At 50.5% G+C, this 16715-nt stretch overlaps 1 protein-coding gene across 1 annotated transcript; it reads right to left on the bottom strand.

Moving 5' to 3' along the window:
* Nucleotides 1-2705: 2705 nt before the first annotated feature.
* NRN1 (neuritin 1) lies at nucleotides 2706-11788 on the bottom strand. Its single transcript, XM_065052471.1, has 3 exons — nucleotides 11337-11788; nucleotides 7063-7207; nucleotides 2706-4014 (listed from the first exon to the last, which is right to left on the bottom strand). Exons 1-3 carry the CDS (start codon nucleotides 11389-11391, stop codon nucleotides 3783-3785), a joined length of 432 nt encoding a protein of 143 aa, XP_064908543.1. The 5' UTR covers nucleotides 11392-11788; the 3' UTR covers nucleotides 2706-3782.
* Between the last annotated feature and the right edge of the window lie 4927 nt (nucleotides 11789-16715).

Genomic DNA, 16715 nt, shown 5'->3' with positions numbered 1-16715 from the left:
CGCAGTGGCTGCAACCCTTCACGATTAACCAGCCAGCTAGAAAGGCACTGGCTTGACTTTTGTTTCAGCTGTGGGGTTTTTTGCCTGTTGACTTTTATTTGGGCCTTTTTTTTTTTTTTTTTAATTCCCCGTGTGTGTGTGTGTGTGCATTTTTCGTTTATGTAAGTGATAATTTTACTGTGGTTAGCGTCAGCGTTTAAATGCTTTTCTGTTGAATTTTTTTTCTCTCCTCGGCTCACCACCCCACGTTTGCCCAGGAGTTAAGGGGTGCTCAGAGCCTTGAACCTCTCCCGCTTTTGCTAAAGCAGCCGCTGCCTGGGGCAGTGGGACCAGCCCGGCAAGTGACAGCCCAGCCTCCCCCCGCAGTCCTCTCCTGCCAGCCCTTACAAAACCCTCCAGGTGGAAGGCGACAGAAGGCAAACCGAGTACGCTCAGTCCCTGTCTGGGACTTGGGGGAGAGCGCATGTTTCCTTGGCCGCAAAACAAGGCAAGACAGGACAATCATCCCTCGGCTGAAAAAAAAAATATATCGACCGTTGCACTCAGGCTTCAGAAATAACACCTCAAAGGGGTACAACCTATGCCTTGCGCACTGAGGAGCTCTTACAAAAATGAACAGAGGGAAGGCAGAGGGTGTTCGTTGGTTGGTTGTGTTGCCCGAAAAAAAAATCCCGAGCTGCCGGCGGGGAGAGACTCACCCGGTTGCCCTGGGGCAGCTGAGCCGACGGGACTGGGGTTTGCTGCCGTCACTGCCGTCCCTGCCCCCTGTGCAGAAAATCTCGGGGGTGCAATGCAGATTTTTGAGCAGCAAACACCTCCTTGCACCCCGGCTCTGCCGTTGGCCGGCCGGCGCCCCGGGGATGGGAGCCAGATCGAACAGGGACGTTTCCGGGGGGCAGCAGGAGGGAAAGGGAGAGAAGGTGCCTTGTACGACCACCGGGCTCCTTCCCGCTGCCGTCGGCTCCCTTCCGACCCGCTCGGCTGTTTTCTCCCCGTTTGCCACCGTTTTATCATTCACCTCAACGAAGGGCTAATTGGGGGATGCGCTAATTACGGAGATATTATCTCTCAGTGATTCATCCTCACGCCAATATAACATGAGTCCGCTAATGAGCTGGAAATAGCCCCCTTATTACGGAGTTGCAGCGTTCTTCCGAGGGCTGAGGAATAGCTGGGAGGCTGCTCCCCCGCCGTCCTCCGACGGACCGGCACCGTCCAGCTGCCGCGGAGATGGGGGACGCGGCGGGAGCACGCCCGGCTACCTCCCGGCGCCGAGCCGGGGGATGCCGGCAGCGGGTGGGACCGACGCCCGGACACCCGGAACGGAGGGAGTTGCCTGCAGCCGGTGGAAGGTCTCCGGGGCCCAGCCGGCGGAGACAGCAGGCTGCGGTGCCCCTCGCACCCCCGCAAGGGCTTGCTCTCCTCGGCAGCTGACATTTCGTGCTACAGGAAGTCATAACAGCAGTGCCTGACCTCATGAATATAGAGATGTGCGCAGAAAAAAAATCAATTTAGGTCTATATCCTCTGTGGGGAGGGAAAATAACCCAAACCATTTAAACAAAGCTCTGCTCTCCAGGATTTTCCTTTCTCCTTGGTGGTGATGGGGATTGAGTCTAGAGGGAGGGCAAAGGAAATGCAAGCAGACCCGTGTCTGCCGAAGACAGGCTGAGCCCTGCAAACCGCCCCCCCGCAACACACACATAATGTATTTTATCATTAAAAAATCAACATTGCTTCCAGTGGTAAAGGCGCCTGGCTCCAGTTCCTGAGAGCATTCGTTGCTGGGATTCAATCCGTTTGGGAAATGCAGATTGGCTTGCGACCCACTGTTTGATTTATGAACTGTTACATTTGCTATTGCTTACACATTACATTGCGGACCTTGAGAAGGAAGGGGATAGGCAAAGGAGAGACCCTGACACCCTGCACATTGGCAAATGAGAGCTATTGCACAGCCAAAGGCTCCCCACAGGAATAAATCACCCCAAACCAGTTCGAGGCCCCTACCTCCCCATCACCCACTCACCCCCGGTCGCCAGCTGGGCTCTGGCCTTATATGTAAAAAAGGACGTGTTTACTCTTTGATGTGTATTTCTTTATAAAGGCATCAGGCGCCTATAAATAGCCGAGGTTAGAGCTGCGAAATCAATACCCCGTCCCCCCCTTCCCTTTGCTCCTTCAGCTGAGCTGCCTTATTAATTATGAAAGGGCTGCTCTGCGCCCCGGCTCCAGCTCCGCAGCCTCCTCCTTAATGGTGGTTGCTGTCCTCCCTCCGCCGGGGCTCCGCACCGCCCCGCGCCCGCGCCCGCACCCGCGGGACCGCCGCGCCGCCCGCCCCCGCCGCTCCGCCGGGGCTGCCTCACCGGCTCCGGGCAGCTGGGAAATGGGGGCTGATGCTGTTTTGGGTTTCGGGAGGTGGACAAGGAGGAGGGTAGGAGGATTTATATATATATATATATATGTATATATATATGTATATATATATGTATATATATATAAAGAAAGAAATTGGGAAAAAAAAAAAAAAAAGAAAGAAAGAAAAAGGGAGGTTGAGACTAACCGATTCAGCCGCCTTGTCCTTGTTTGAACTGAATTTGCCATGTTCATCGAGGGATCGGTTCGGGATTTAGCCTTCCTTCCTTTAAAAGCCCTGTCCTTTTCAAGATACTGTAGGTACATTTTATAAAAAGGACAACACCCTCATTTCAAACAATAATTTTTATTTTATACTTCTGTCTATACTTTGTAGCAAATCTTTTTTTGTTATTTTTTGCTGAATTGACTTTATAATAAACTTTTGTTTAAATTACATTTTTCTTCTCTTAAAATCAAGGCTCTTTTTTTCCAAAATCATTTCGCTGTTGTGTGATTTTTTTTTTCTTTAGGTTTACATTTAAGCCCCCTTTTTGTGATCTCTACGATTGAATATTCAGGTATTTTACTGGTATGTGTAACATCTAAAACAAAGAGGAGGAAAAAATTAAAGGCAGTGAATTCGGAAAGATGCCTTCGAACAGCAAGTAAAGGTAAACTCTCACAGAGCTGTTAGCAGCGTCCTTCACTCCTGCGGGCAGGTAGACACATGTCTTTCTTTCGCTCTTCCCTTTCTTCTTTCCTTCCTTAACTGTTCGTTTCCTTCTCTCTCTCTCTCACACTCTCTCTCTTTTCCCCTCGAGGAAAAATGCTCTTTTTTATTTTATTTTATTATTTTTTTTTTTGCAGTGGAATGACCAAAAAACAAGCGACTGTGGAGGAAAGATGAGAGATTGTGAATTATTCACCATATGCTTCACAAGTGGCCATCTACCTTGGATTCGTCGTTTGTGCCTTTTTTTTTGTCTGCGTTTTTGTTCTCGCCTCGCACACTGCCACATTTTTAGAGGAGCCCGTGGCCCGCCGGAAGGTATCCCGGCTGATTACAACCTTAGCATTAGGTGGCCCAGAGCCGTTCCTGAGATTGCTTTTGTACAATGAGGGCTCGAGTTTGTATTTTTATCTTTTCTATTTTTGATTCGAAGCGATAGTAAAGCTGAGGTCCGATTTGGGCTGCGCGCCGCTGCCTGTTTGGTAACATTTGGCAAATAAAACACAAAAAGAAAAAAAAAAAATAGGGAGAACGCTTCCACAGTCCTACATGGGTGTTTCACCATCATCAGCCACCACCACCACCATCATCATCATCAACCACAGAAAAGCACAACGTCCCCAAAGCAACGGATGGACACTTCCTCTATAGATCCAGCACATGAAGAGGGTGTGGGTGTGAGTGTGCTCGCCCCCCTAGAAAGGCAGCCAGGTCACTAGCGCGGCCCACAGAGCCGCCAGGAGCAGGGGCAAAGCCGGCGGGAGGAGGGACGGTGCCGCGCCGCTGCCGCCTCCGCACAGTTCAAATAAGCTGCCTTGGAAATCGAGATTTTTGGATTCCCGTCTCAATTTCTCCCAGAGGTCTCTCGCTCCTTCCTGGCAATCGGTGAGCGCTGTGAGGGTGCAGGCGTGGAAATCATCCCAGTACCTGCAGGAGGGGAGAGCAGCCGGCGTCAAAACAGGCACGCACCCACTTTCCCCGGGGGGGCGGAGAGGAACCTCCCCCTCGGACCCCCCGACCCCTCGACGGCGGAGCTGTGCGGGGACATGCCTTAAAGGGGGCTGGCCCCCGGCGGGGAGGAGCCGCTGCCTCCCCCGCCTTAAAACCCGGCGCCTATCCCCCACCTCCCATCCCACCAGAGACAGCTGTTTCTGGTAGGGATCCTCTACCCCTCGACTTCCCCGGGCTGCCCCACAGCCCGGCCCGTGAGCACGCTTTGTGCTGGGCAGTGGGTCCCCTGTGAGCTCCCGGGGGTGCTGCCGCAAGCTGTGGTTTCGAGGGTCCCCAGTCCCCAACCCCGCCTCCGGCACCAGCCTGAGCTGGGCGGGATGAGGCAAAAATAGTTTTGGTGGGTGTTTGTCCGACGGGAAGGAGAGGACATGGGCCCCTCGGCTGACAAACGCCAGCCTTGGAGCCCATGGGCTCGCCCCGAGGGATTTTTGTCACCGGTGGCAGATGGCAAATGGGGCGCAGGCAGCATCCTAGAGGGTCCTGGTGCGGCGTTAAAAAAACCCTCTGGGGGGATTCCCAGGGACGGGAGTGGGCCCTGACTTAGGGGGAAGGAACAGAGGAGGAGGATAAGGAGGAGGAAGAAGAGAAGAAATGGGGAGGAGGAAGAAGCATCTTCCCCTCCCGGCCCTTCCTGGTCATCCCGCACTGGCCCTCGGCGCGGGGGAGTCCCCATACATTGCCAGGAGTCTATGCGCAGTGAAGGGTTTCTCCTTCCCCAGAACAATTGCCAGCTGTTCCCACAGTTTTTTCCTTTTTCTTTTAATTCCCTTCTTCAAGGGGTCTACACTGGGGTTTGCCACCGGGCCAGGACTCGTCCCAACGCCCCACATAGGGGAGAAGGACGGACCTTTCCTCTCCGCATCTGGGTTATCAAAAATCACCCCGAGTCTGCCTTTCTCTCTCCTATTTTCTCCCGTCCCTCAAGGCAGGCGCCTGAATATTTGGATCTTGGATTTTTTTTTTTTTTTTTAAAGTAGTCCTACAGCCTCTAATTTATGAGCACTCTAAGCTGGTTGTAGACTCCCAATGTTTGCTACATTTGTAATAAATAATGAGATACTGAGAAGCCTGAGTCTGAGAGTGTGCCTCTCCTGCAGTATTTGTGCTGTAATTGCATCTCCCAAAGGAAAATTAAATCTTTCCCCGTCTTCTTTCAATACACATCCCGGCACAGGGCAAAGGCAAACGGGTGGTAGGAGGTGGTCGAGAAATGGCTTTGCTGGGAAAAAAAAAAAAAAAAAAAACAAAAAAAACAACAACAACAACAAAGGATGCTTTTTATAGGTCAGGACCACCTTTGGTCCAGCACTCCAGGGCCAAAGGACATTATACTAAGATGCTGCCGCCTCTGGGTATTCATTTCTCATGCAGGACACAAGGTAACTGCAACCCAGCATTTAGAGCAAGGTGTCAGCCATAGTAGGTGTGGCAAAGTCATGCTTGTCTCAGAAATGTCTAGGTAGAAAGAGAACAGAGGAGGGTTGCACAGTCTCTTCTTTCTTTTTTATTTTTCTCCTCCCTTTTCCTTTTCCTTTTCCTTTTCCTTTTCCTTTTCCTTTTCCTTTTCCTTTTCCTTTTCCTTTTCCTTTTCCTTTTCCTTTTCCTTTTCCTTTTCCTTTTCCTTTTCCTTTTCCTTTTCCTCCTTCCCCTTTCCCTTCCCCTTTTCCTTCCCTTTCCTTACCTTCTTTCTTTTATTTTCCCCTTTCCCATTTCACGTCCTTCATTTTCTGATTTTCGGATAGCAAAGTAAGAAAAACCCTATTCCAAACAATTTTGTGTCTAAGGATCTTACCTCGTTTCTAAATATTACCTTTTTTTTTTTTTTTTCTCGGTGGACAGAGTTCGTGCCGCAAAACAGCAGCCGGGCGACAGGAGAACACCTTGTTGCAGCCAGATTTTTTTTTTTTTTTTTCCCTTTTTCCCAGACTTAACGAAATGCCCGTTTCTGCGAGGCCCCGAAGTGGGGTGGGCGAGGACAGGGCTGGCGGCTCCCCGGCCCCAGCAGACACCCCAGGTTTATCTCCCCTGGTAAGATGCGCTGCCCTGAGCTCCGGGAAAAACTACCCAAATTTAAGGCTCCTCCAGCTGTCCAGGTTCCTCCAGCTTCGCAAAGGAATTGGGGAGGAGAGGGGTAAGGGACAATTTTGCATGGAGAGCTCTTTTTCTCTCTCTTTTTTTTTTCCTCTCTCTCTCTCTCTTTTTTTTTTTCCTTTTGTTTTGTTGTTTTGTCCTTTTTATTATTATTATTTTTCCTCTTTGTTGTTGCTCCTTCCTCCTCCTTTCTGTGCCAGGAGTCAGCCGAAACTGGGGGGGAAATGGGCTTTCCCAAGGGGCCAGGAGGGGGCAAGCAGCACAGGGAGGTAAAGGAGAGCTGCCGCTGGGAAATTCATGTTGTGGGAGGGGTATTTTCATTTTTAACTAAATTTTATTTTCCGAGGAATCGCCTCCCCAGCCCCGGCTGGGGTGAGCTGTCTCCCTCAGACCTGCCTCTGCCTTGAGTGCCTGGGGGGACCCCCGGAGCTTGCTAGTGAACGTGGGTCCCAAAGACAGCAATAAGGAAAGGGATGACGACCCCGTGCAGCTAATGTTAACATCTCAGTGCAAAGCAGAAGGGAAAGAATGCAAGCGAGGAGCTAAGGGTGGAGGAAGGAGAGGAAAAAACCAAACCAAACCAAAAACCCACAAACAAAACAATATCCATATTAACGGAGGGAAAAAGACCTAAGAAATATATTGCAAAAACTCCCTCCAGACTTCACTGTTCCCCAAGTCCGGCCTGTGCCCATGGCACTGTTCTTGGAGGGACTCTGCAGTAAAGGAATGAACCCCAAAACACCAAACCCCGCGTTACTTCTGTTTCTTCCCTTCCCACCGTCACTATCCAACCTCTCCCCCCTTCCCGAACCCCGGGTCACCCCCAGTCCCACCCCCCCCGCAGCCCAAAAGGAGAGAGGAAAGACCTACGTGCAGATCGTTTGGAGATTTCTCTTGTCGTCCAGGTCCTGCGGGTACTTGGCCATGTTATCGCCCAACCGCAGCAAACAGTCCGAGAAGCCCCTAAAGACCGCATCGCACCTCCCCGCTGCTCTCACCGCCTGCACCAGGTACGCTGAGGGGGGCGCAGGGGCACAGGTCAGCTCTGCCGGCTCCCCCCGCCCCGGCCCGCCGCCCCTTCCCTCCCTCCCCTCGCACCCCCCATTGCTAAAGGCGCACCCCGCTGAGGAGCGGTGATCTGGGGGCAGGAGGAGGGCTGTGGGACCGAGCCACGGTCACCATCGGGCACTCGGGGACATGAGTCAGGGGCTTTACGCCCTTTGCTTTTTTGGCACCGGCGTTTTTAGTGCCAGTGAATTAACGACGTTGATTTCAGTCTTTTTTTTTTTTTCCTTTGAGGAGCGAGGAGGAGGGGAGGCCAGGTGAAGATGCGCTGCCTGCTTCTCCCCGGACTTACTCCTTTGTTAGAAAATTCCGCCTCAAAGAAGCAAGCGCGTTTCTCCGTACAAACGGTGGAGCACACACACGCACACACACGGCTCCTTATTGCCCAGATTGCTCGGCAAATATCGTGCGGGAAAATAATAACAAAAAGCACTAGAGAGAGCCGAGATAGAGACATGAAAAAAGCGACCCCAAAGCCACTCGCGCAGCTGGGAGGGCGCCGGCCCCGCGGGTGCATGGGCTCTGGGCAGCGGGGCAGGAAGGGGCAGGGATTAATTCCGTTCCCCCAAACCTGCAGCCTCGGGCATCTTTCGAGATTGCGCTAGGAAGCGGCACCCGGTTGAATATAACGGTAACAAACCCAAGAACAACCGCCTGCGAAGGGCGAAAGAAAACGAAATACGGCGTTGGTGAGATGGCTTCTCCCGGGTGCCCGTGGCTGCCGGGCCAGGCCCCGCTTGGGGACGGAACGCAGGGACATTGCAGCTGCACGGCGCGGCCCGCGGAACTCAGGCCACGGCCTGCTGCCGCGCAGCACCGCGCACACACCCGCAGCAGCCCCCGCCGCGGGGGCGGGAGGGGATACCCGGGCACTAGGCGGGGGGATGCTCATCCCTAAGTGCTTTCCTGCCAGTGGCGGGGACTGGGGACGGGGCACCAGGGGCACGCCAGCCGTGGTGTCCCTGGGCCCGGGCTTGGTCCCGGGCAGCGTAGCTGAGATATCGCTGCGGCCAGCGGGGGCGGGAGGGGTTCCCCTCCTCCTCCCTTTCGGAAGAGCCCCCGTCCGCCCACACCGCCACGGGGGTTGCTGAAACGGGGATCGCCTCCCAATTCGTCTCCACAGGACACGGCTGCGGCGGTGTGTGTTTCCTTGCCAGGCATCGGTTAGAAGCTAAATGGCTGACTCCAAAAGAAACTGTTTCAACCCAAATCCTCCTCTTGCCATTTGATTTATCGCTAACATGACTTGGTGGCCACTCCCCTCTACACACACACACACCAGTACCAGCCTTCACATCAAAGCCCCAGCAGGCTACAGACATTGGTTACGGTGGAAAAAAAAAAAAAAAAAGCCAGGCAAACATACGGAGAAGAACTGAGGACCATCCCGAGGGTAAAACCATGTCCTATAAAACTCGTGTCATCCCACTCCGACAGCTACAGGGGAAGAGGGGGGAGCAAGTTGCCATTAATTTCTCCAAAAACGCAACGGACTGCTGTGAAAAAACGGGGGTCCAAAGCAGAGCCCTGACAAGGGCCCTGGGAGGGAGAGTAGTAGAGGGTGAGGTGTGGGACTAGCGGGGTTCAGAACATCCCTCCCCTCAGAGGGGCGGCCTGGCCCTATGTGCTCCCTTTGCATAGGGTACCCCCGGTCCAAAGCTTCCCCAAATCTCCAAAATAAAAATAATTAAAAAAAAAAAAAAAAAGCAAAAGCGGATAGACGAGCGTTCTGCCTGGTTAACCGACAGCGGGATTTCTCTTGAACTGGGTCGCTTGTGCTTTGCCGTGGTCCCGACCTTCCCGCCGCTCCCCGTCCTTCAAAGACAAGGGTGCGCAGCAATTTGCAATGCAGCAGGACCGCAGAAGCCACTCGTAACGGACCGTGCCCCCTCCCGAAACCTGCTCCCCGTCCTCTCCGTCCGCCTGCCCTTTAGCTGCGCCTGGTCCGCCTCTCCTGTCCCTGGGCGTCTTCCGCGGAGACTCAGTCTCCTCTCCTGCCCCCCGTCACCTCCCCAAATGACAGGGATTTCGGATAGCTCCCAATCCCGGCTGCCCAAATAAACAAAAAAAAAAAAAAAATAAACACGTATATTTATATTTTAAGCCCTGGTGCTGCTGCGGGAAGCATAGACATTTTGGGATCGATCCGAATAGCCGTTTCACACGAGCCGCTAACGGGGACGGGGTAAAGGCCAAACGGCCCTTTGCAGCCCCCGCACCTACAACCAGAAACTGATTTCGGGGAAGCGGGGGGGGAGGGGGCGGTGGTAAGGTTACCCGAAATACCGAAGGAGGAGCAGAGGGGAGAAAAGCCCTCCACGAGCTTCAAAATCGTCCTCTCCCAAAGCAGCAAAGAGACCGCACCGCCACCATCCCCGCGGTGTGCAGCAATATTTGGAGGTAACTTTCCAAATGACTGCTCATGCTCACGCCAGCCCGGGGACGGCAGTTCCCAGCGACTCTAGCTACCTTTTGAAATTTCACCGTGAATAAGATCCTCCCTCGGTTGAATCAAATAAACGCAAATGAGGGAAAATAATCCTCCTCCAAACGAACAAACAAACAAAAAATGCAAAGACTGAAATTAAGGATAACATTCAAGTAATGCCTTCTCCTTTCTTTCTCTGACAATACAGAAAATGGCCTTCTGAAGAGTTCAGCCTCATTTAAAATGGAATAGTAATACCAATGGAGGGATTTGCATCGTATATCCATATTCTCCAGAGGTCAACATTTCATCGCAGTATTTCTTATTTTTTTCTTTTCTCGATGAGAAAATGTTCAAGGTATTCTTCCCCCTTCTTTTCTTTCTTTCTTCCTTTTCTTGTCCCCCCTCTCTTTTTTTTTTTTCTTTCCCTTTTCTTTCCCTCGTCTTTCTTTTGGTACCCACAAAATGCTGCAGAGATCGTCTGGAGAGGAGGGTGACCGAGAAAAAGGATCTCTAAACAGCAATGCCGAGCATTTTTTTTTTTTATTGTAGTAGAATTCCTTTGCAGGCAAATATTTTCAAAGGTCTCTTCACACCTGACAATCTGGACAATAAAATACGAGCTTTAATCACCCTTTCCTTGAAGTCTAGTTTTGGATGATGGTCAAGAATATACGTATTCAATACATAATCTTCAAAATTTGCTCGTACAGACCCAAGTGGTCATTAACTTGGAGATTGTTTGATGTCTATAACCGAAAATTTTTTCAGAAAAAAAATGTTGAATAAAATGAACCTGAGAGCAAACCAATAAAAAGAACCAGCGAAAAAACCCCAAGATATTAAACAAAACTAGCAATGAGCACACAAAACCACATACTGGCGTGGAGGGAAACCTGTTCTATTTTAAGTAACTTAACATATATAGAATTTTTTTGGACCCTCTCGTTTTTTGACAGCGGTTCCCGGAGCACAAAAATAGCGATCAGGAGGTAGGACTTCACGATTTTAAAATAATTTGTATTTGTTTAATACCCGCATTCGAGTAGATTTTTTTTTTTTTTTAAGTTAGCCTTGTGTTTTGATTTTAGGTTGCTCTGAAGATGGGAAAACCTCCAAGATCCTAAAAAGAGCCCTTCGCTTGTTCCCCTGATTTTCTGTTAAAAAAACCCCACAACTTTCCAGCTAGATCTCTCGCAAGCCATTTTGTGCCGGTTCTTATTTCTCTGTCCCTCGGGAAGGGAGTGGATTTCTTAGCACTGGAGTCCCCAAATTACCGGTGGAAAGGAATGCACGGGATATTCGAAAAGCAAATACAAATGCAGTCGTTCGTGGGGACAGAGAGAACAGGGAGGGAAAGGAGGACGAATAAGAGAGGGGGAAAGCGAACTATGAATGAGCATGCACTGATTTAGGAAAACGAACAACAAAAGTGATTTAAGAGGAGTAAGAAATCGGCTCCCTTTCCTGCGGACCTCCCTGCCTTGTCGGCGTGAAGAACCGCGAAGGTGCCACCGGGAGGGAGGCAGAGGGAGCGGGGTTCCCCCCGCCGACCCAAACCGCGGCCGGTTATTCCAACATCCCGCTTCTGCATGCATCAGCCGGGCTTTGGTGCACATCAACTTGATAGAGAATTTGGCAGTCCACTTACCTATCTGTACAGCAAGGATCAGAGAAATGTATCTGCCGTTCAACTTAAGTCCCATCCTACATTTAGTAAAACCATTTGCGGCTGCAGATCTTTAAATAGTTACTTTGGAGAACGTGGGGGAAAGCTGAAAAATAGGCATTGCCAACAAGTTCCGAGCAGCGGAGGACTTTGCAGACAAGCGGGGGGAGACAAGAGGAGAAGGAGAGAAAGAGGGAGGCAGAGGGAGAGGGCGAGGAGGACTAGCTGGGAATGGTTCGCTCCATTAGGAGGGGGCGGAGGAAGTACAGCCTCACGCCCACCACCGGCCCTGACGCGGGGGGATGACACGGACCGGGATTTTTTTCCCCCCTTTTTCTTTTTTTTTTTTTTTTTAATGTGCACCTTGGAGGAGAAACGCCGTTTATAGGCATCACAGGGTGGATTTACCCGCTTTCCCCGTGTCCCCCCGCCCCATTAATCACCGAGAAACTCCCCCTACCCCGTGCTCCTCCTGCCCGGTGTGGCGGCCGGGGGGGGGCAGGCGGGACCGTCCTCCCATGGCGGGAGGGATGTGGGGGCGGGGGCGGCGACGCACACACACACACACTTATACACATACATACACACACACACGCAGACGGAAGAGCCGCCCCGCCGGGGGTGGGGATAGCACGGTAGAACCCCCCCCGTCCCCGGGCCGCCCCGTCGGGGCTGTCCAGCCCGGCCCCCGCGCTACGGAGCGGGGAGGAGGAAAGGGAGATGCGGGGGTCCCCTCCCCCCTGCCTGCCCCTCCCCCACCATGACGTCACCCCCAAGCTGAGGTCGGGGGGAGCAGGGGGGAGCTGGTCTCTCCCAGCCCTGCAGCCTGTGCTCAATCTCGCTGTGGGACTGCATAGGGGAGTGTGGGAAAAGGGGTCACTGGTGGGCTTGGGGAGCTGCCGTGGGGCCGGCCTGAGGCTGGGGGCCACCGCACCCATCCTCTGGGCGTGGGCCACAGGTGTGACAGGGCCAGGTGGTGGAGATGGCACCAGTTGAGGCTACACGGAGCCCTGCTTGGGTCAGGGCTGGGTCTGAGGTGGTCCTGCAGCCTGACACTCTTCCAGGACTCTCCTCGAGGCTATCCGTGCATGGAGAGCACTGTGAGAGGAATTTAAAGGTGGCAGCATGGGCTTCTTCTGGTGCAAAGTAACAAGCCAAAAACCCCATCCGACACCTTTCCCCCTGGGCTCTTCCACTGCAAAGTTATTCCTCCCCAACTCAATCTTGACTTTTACCAGCCATCTGTAACACCTCCAGGAGCCGAAGGGGGACTGGTTGGAGGAAGAACTGTTGATCTTTGCTCCTCCTGGTCTCAGGTCCCACACTCTTTGCAGTCCCACATGTTGGCAGGGCTGTGTTGTCCTGGACCAACTGGGCTCCTAGTTGGTCCCTCTCTTTTACAAACCACCTGTGACAGTCTTCAGACCTCAATGACAAGAGAGACGATACCTGTCAGCTGTGTCCCTCTGATGCCTGTGGGTTGCAAGTGCCAAAAAGGCCACCAGACGAGAACAAGGATTGCACAGGGTTAAATGAATCAGTGCAACTGGAAGTAAGGAAACTGGAGGCTAAGACGAAAAGCTTCCTTACTACAATTCACAAAACAGTGTTAGTAAATGCCATTGTCTCTTTAGCTCTACTTAATGTGTGCAGGGGCAGCCTGCATGTGTGTCCTCCTAAAGCCCTCATGAAATCCCAACCTCTGCTTTTTCAACTGGAAAGCAGGAATAATGTTGGATAACAACGCTAGTAGTCAGCTGGGGCCTGAAGATGAAAAATGCTGGCTTGTCTCCTCTGCACCTTCCCACTATCTCTTTTTGGTCCACCTTCTCTTGCTATTTATAGATTTCCACTATGAATCATGAGCCAGATTAGAGGACAGAGCTAGCTGAAAACTAACCTGGGGAATTAAAAAGAAAAAAAGTATTCATTTTCAGCCAGCTCCCAGAGCTAGCTCAGCATGTGGATGCATGGTAGTGCATGCAAGTGCAAAGCACGGGCAGTGAGTGCTGTGTCCCCTGGCAGCCTGCTCTTCCATTCACCCAGCCATGGAGCTGCAGCCCGGACTGAAGTTGTCTTTTACACACTCCTGAAGAGACTGGTGTCAGCAAGGGGGCTGAGGCGAAGCTTTGGACTCTACACCATGCTCTTTTTCAAAGGAATGAAAGGTTTGAGTTTAAGCTGGAGCTAAGGTGAAATACTTTTACTCAGCTCTTTGCTGCTGTGGTAATGGGTGTTTTTGTAATGCAACAGAGAGACTGAAGTGGATATCAAAATGTGGAGCCCTGTCCTTTTCCCAGGAGAGGCAGGTTAGATAGCCCAAAAGATCTTTTGTGTTTCACAGTCAGTGCATTATCAATGTGGAAAGGAAAGAGGATGAAAGGAGCGTGGGTTGAGGTACATGGATATAAACACCGAACCTACCACCTCTTGGTCATTGGTCACTTATGACTGTGTTTGCTGGACAAGGTACCCTTGCAGGAACATCAGGTTGTAGAGCCTGCAGCAAGAAGAATTTCTCATTTCACTTCTCTGCTCTATTGATAACTGTATTGGGTTACTTATACATTATTATACATTATACATTACTTATACATTACTTATACATACTTATACATTAAAATCTGCTATGGTTTTATCTGCTCCTTTTTTTTTTTTTTTTTTTTCCTGAAGGCAGACAAGCTATAGCTTCAGGTTAAAGGTTGGGCTGACTCCAAGAGGCTTGTGTTGAACATGATTTTGACATTACACTGTGTAAATCTGCTCTGGAATGAACTTAAGGGCAGTTGCCAACTCACAATCAGGAAGAGTTTAATATATGGCTTTTGGTACATCCATCACTGCTGAAGTGACTGGAGCCTCTAGCAATCTGGCCACAAATCTCACAAGAACAGGCATTTCTGGAGGATTTCTGGCCAGCCACTAACAACAAAAAATATCTAACAGCCAAAGGCATCAATTACAGAAGCAAAAAGGGCCTGGACAAATTCCTCTAAATGTTCTTGACAGTTGGGGCAGTCCAGCTCTGTCTGAAATTCAAGCCTGGCTCCATCTGTACCACCTTCCCTGCCCCAGGAAGGGGCCTGTCTTGCTATAGATTCTGAACAAAAGCCAGCGGTTTCAGCCCATCTCAAATAGCAACCCTCAGCTCTGCTGGGAGACAGGGAGCAGGATGAAGTGGGGACAGTTGATTGTCAAACTATCTTTCTTTTTTTTTTTTTTCCCCCAACATGATATTAGAAGGTGCTTGAATATCAGCCCATCTCTAAGAGACAACCGTGTATATTTTAGAAGAGGCGCTTCTGACAGTGTCTTGTTCAGTCCTTGTTAGGACAATTTGCTCATCAGCACGATTTTGCCCTTGTTTTTAAGGAAAAGGGCTCTGTCCTGGCGACAGCCTCACGCTCCACTTGTTAGGGTTGGCGGCAGAGTCATCCCGCAGCCGCCTGCGCTCGCTGCTGCCATGGCAGAGGCAGACGGACAGAGCCCACGGCTGCTGGCCAGATATAGCCCTGACAGAGATAGTGGCGGCCGTGAGGACAGCGTGGGCTGCACCAGGTGCCGGGGTGCCTGGGTAAGCATTTGGGTGGGCAGCCCTGCACTGCCTCTGCCAAGTGGAGAGCAGGGTGCTGGGCAGCTGATTCAAAGCGACATCAGCTCCATCTAAACCACACACCACAAGGGGACACATCGCGTTTAGCAGATGCGTTTCTCGTTTTAGCTTACGGCTGACTGTCATGGCTGAACCTCCAAAGAAGCAGCAGGGAGAGCGAAGCTGGCTGCATCTCTGCATTTCTTTTTCCCTTCATCCTTTTTTTTTTTTTTTTTTTTAAGAAAAACAAAACCACAAAATATCTCTTCAAACAGCTCACACTGTGGGCTCCTCAGTTCACGGTTGCAGGCTAGTAATAGGGATAAAAACTGAATCTTTGCTGCTGTCAGTCAGAGACTGATTTATTCTAAGCATTGGTTTAGGTTGGAGGGGTGGGTCCAGTGATCACGATGATATTTAAAAGTCCCTCCTATGGGTGTGCTAGAAACGTATTCGCTCTTAGCTCATCCTGCAGTAACATCGCCTCTTCCAGGAGATGACTGCTTTTACTATCCCTCATGATCAGCCTGAGATCCAGCCCTTGCAAAACTGAGATGGAGCAGGACTTGTGTCCCTGTACCCTCCCGTCTCATACAGCTCCCCTGAGAAGGGGGGACAGACTGATAGCTTTATGATCCTGCAAAGGTGGCTGTCCTTGCCTGTGCTGTGGCTCCCAGCCCTCACCTGATACTTTCCCTAGGGGAAGGTGGCCATCCAGAAAAATACATGCAAATATCAAATCCAGCTGATAAATGAATAGGGGTTCACATTATGCTACTCCAAGATTTTAAGTAGAAAAATAATGAGAACACACTGAAAATGTGTCAAGTAGGATTAAAGAAATACCTTCTGATAGCAGCTGGACTTCTGAAGCTTTTTTTTGGGTGGTCTTGTTCATTAGATATCTGGCTTCATTACTAGCTGGATGTGTCTGACTTCAGCTAAGCAGAAAAAAATTAAAGTTATACACCTGAGACCAGAATTTGTCCCACATCTGCCTCAAAATTAGTACTTAAATAGTGTTTGTTGTTCACTGTAAAAATCACTGTCATTTAATGTCTGTGAAAATATATTTTTGAAAATATAAACTGTTGCTATGGTTCAAAATATAAAACTGGGAAAGAAAAAAAATGACAGAGTGGATGTAAAAGGGATGTGATTGTTCGATATTGCATCCTTAAAAACAGAAAATCCTGGGTAAGGTTTTTGTAAACTATCTGACACAGAAAACAGTTATCTGTTATAAACTTAGAAGGTGATTAGAATACTGCAGTCTTCAGTCTCAGCTTCTGGGATTTTCCAAGGGAAAAACCAGAATGCCAGACTTCACTAGGTTCGTTTGAAAAACTCAGCCTCTTTTGTTCTTCAGTATTTTTCCCTTTTAAAAAGCAGTCTTAAAAAAACCCCAAGATGTCACTTGACCATGATCAGCTCCTGTCAGTCAATCCAGTAAGGAAAGCACTACCTATTACAGAAACAGTAGTGTTTGCATTTAACTGCAGTCCTCAGAGATATATTTTTAGGAAGGTGCCTATGTGTGCACTCAAAATTCTGCATCTTATTAACATGACCCATTTATATGGGATTGTGGCCCTGGCATTGCTGCTGTGCCCAGGCAGGCGAAGGGGAGGGATGCGAGCCTGCACTGCTCTTGCCAGATGGAATTCACACCCACTACAATTATGTTTGCAACACGTGATTTGCTTAAGGTGCCTGTGGATGTTTCAGAGAGTAGGATGCTTTCAGTAAAGCAGTCTCAGAAGGAAGCA

This window comes from Columba livia, chromosome 2, assembly GCF_036013475.1.
Source record: "Columba livia isolate bColLiv1 breed racing homer chromosome 2, bColLiv1.pat.W.v2, whole genome shotgun sequence".
Lineage (NCBI taxonomy): Eukaryota > Metazoa > Chordata > Aves > Columbiformes > Columbidae > Columba > Columba livia.
The sequence above is the reverse complement of the archived record's forward strand: the minus strand, read 5'-3'. Positions and strand labels throughout refer to the sequence as shown.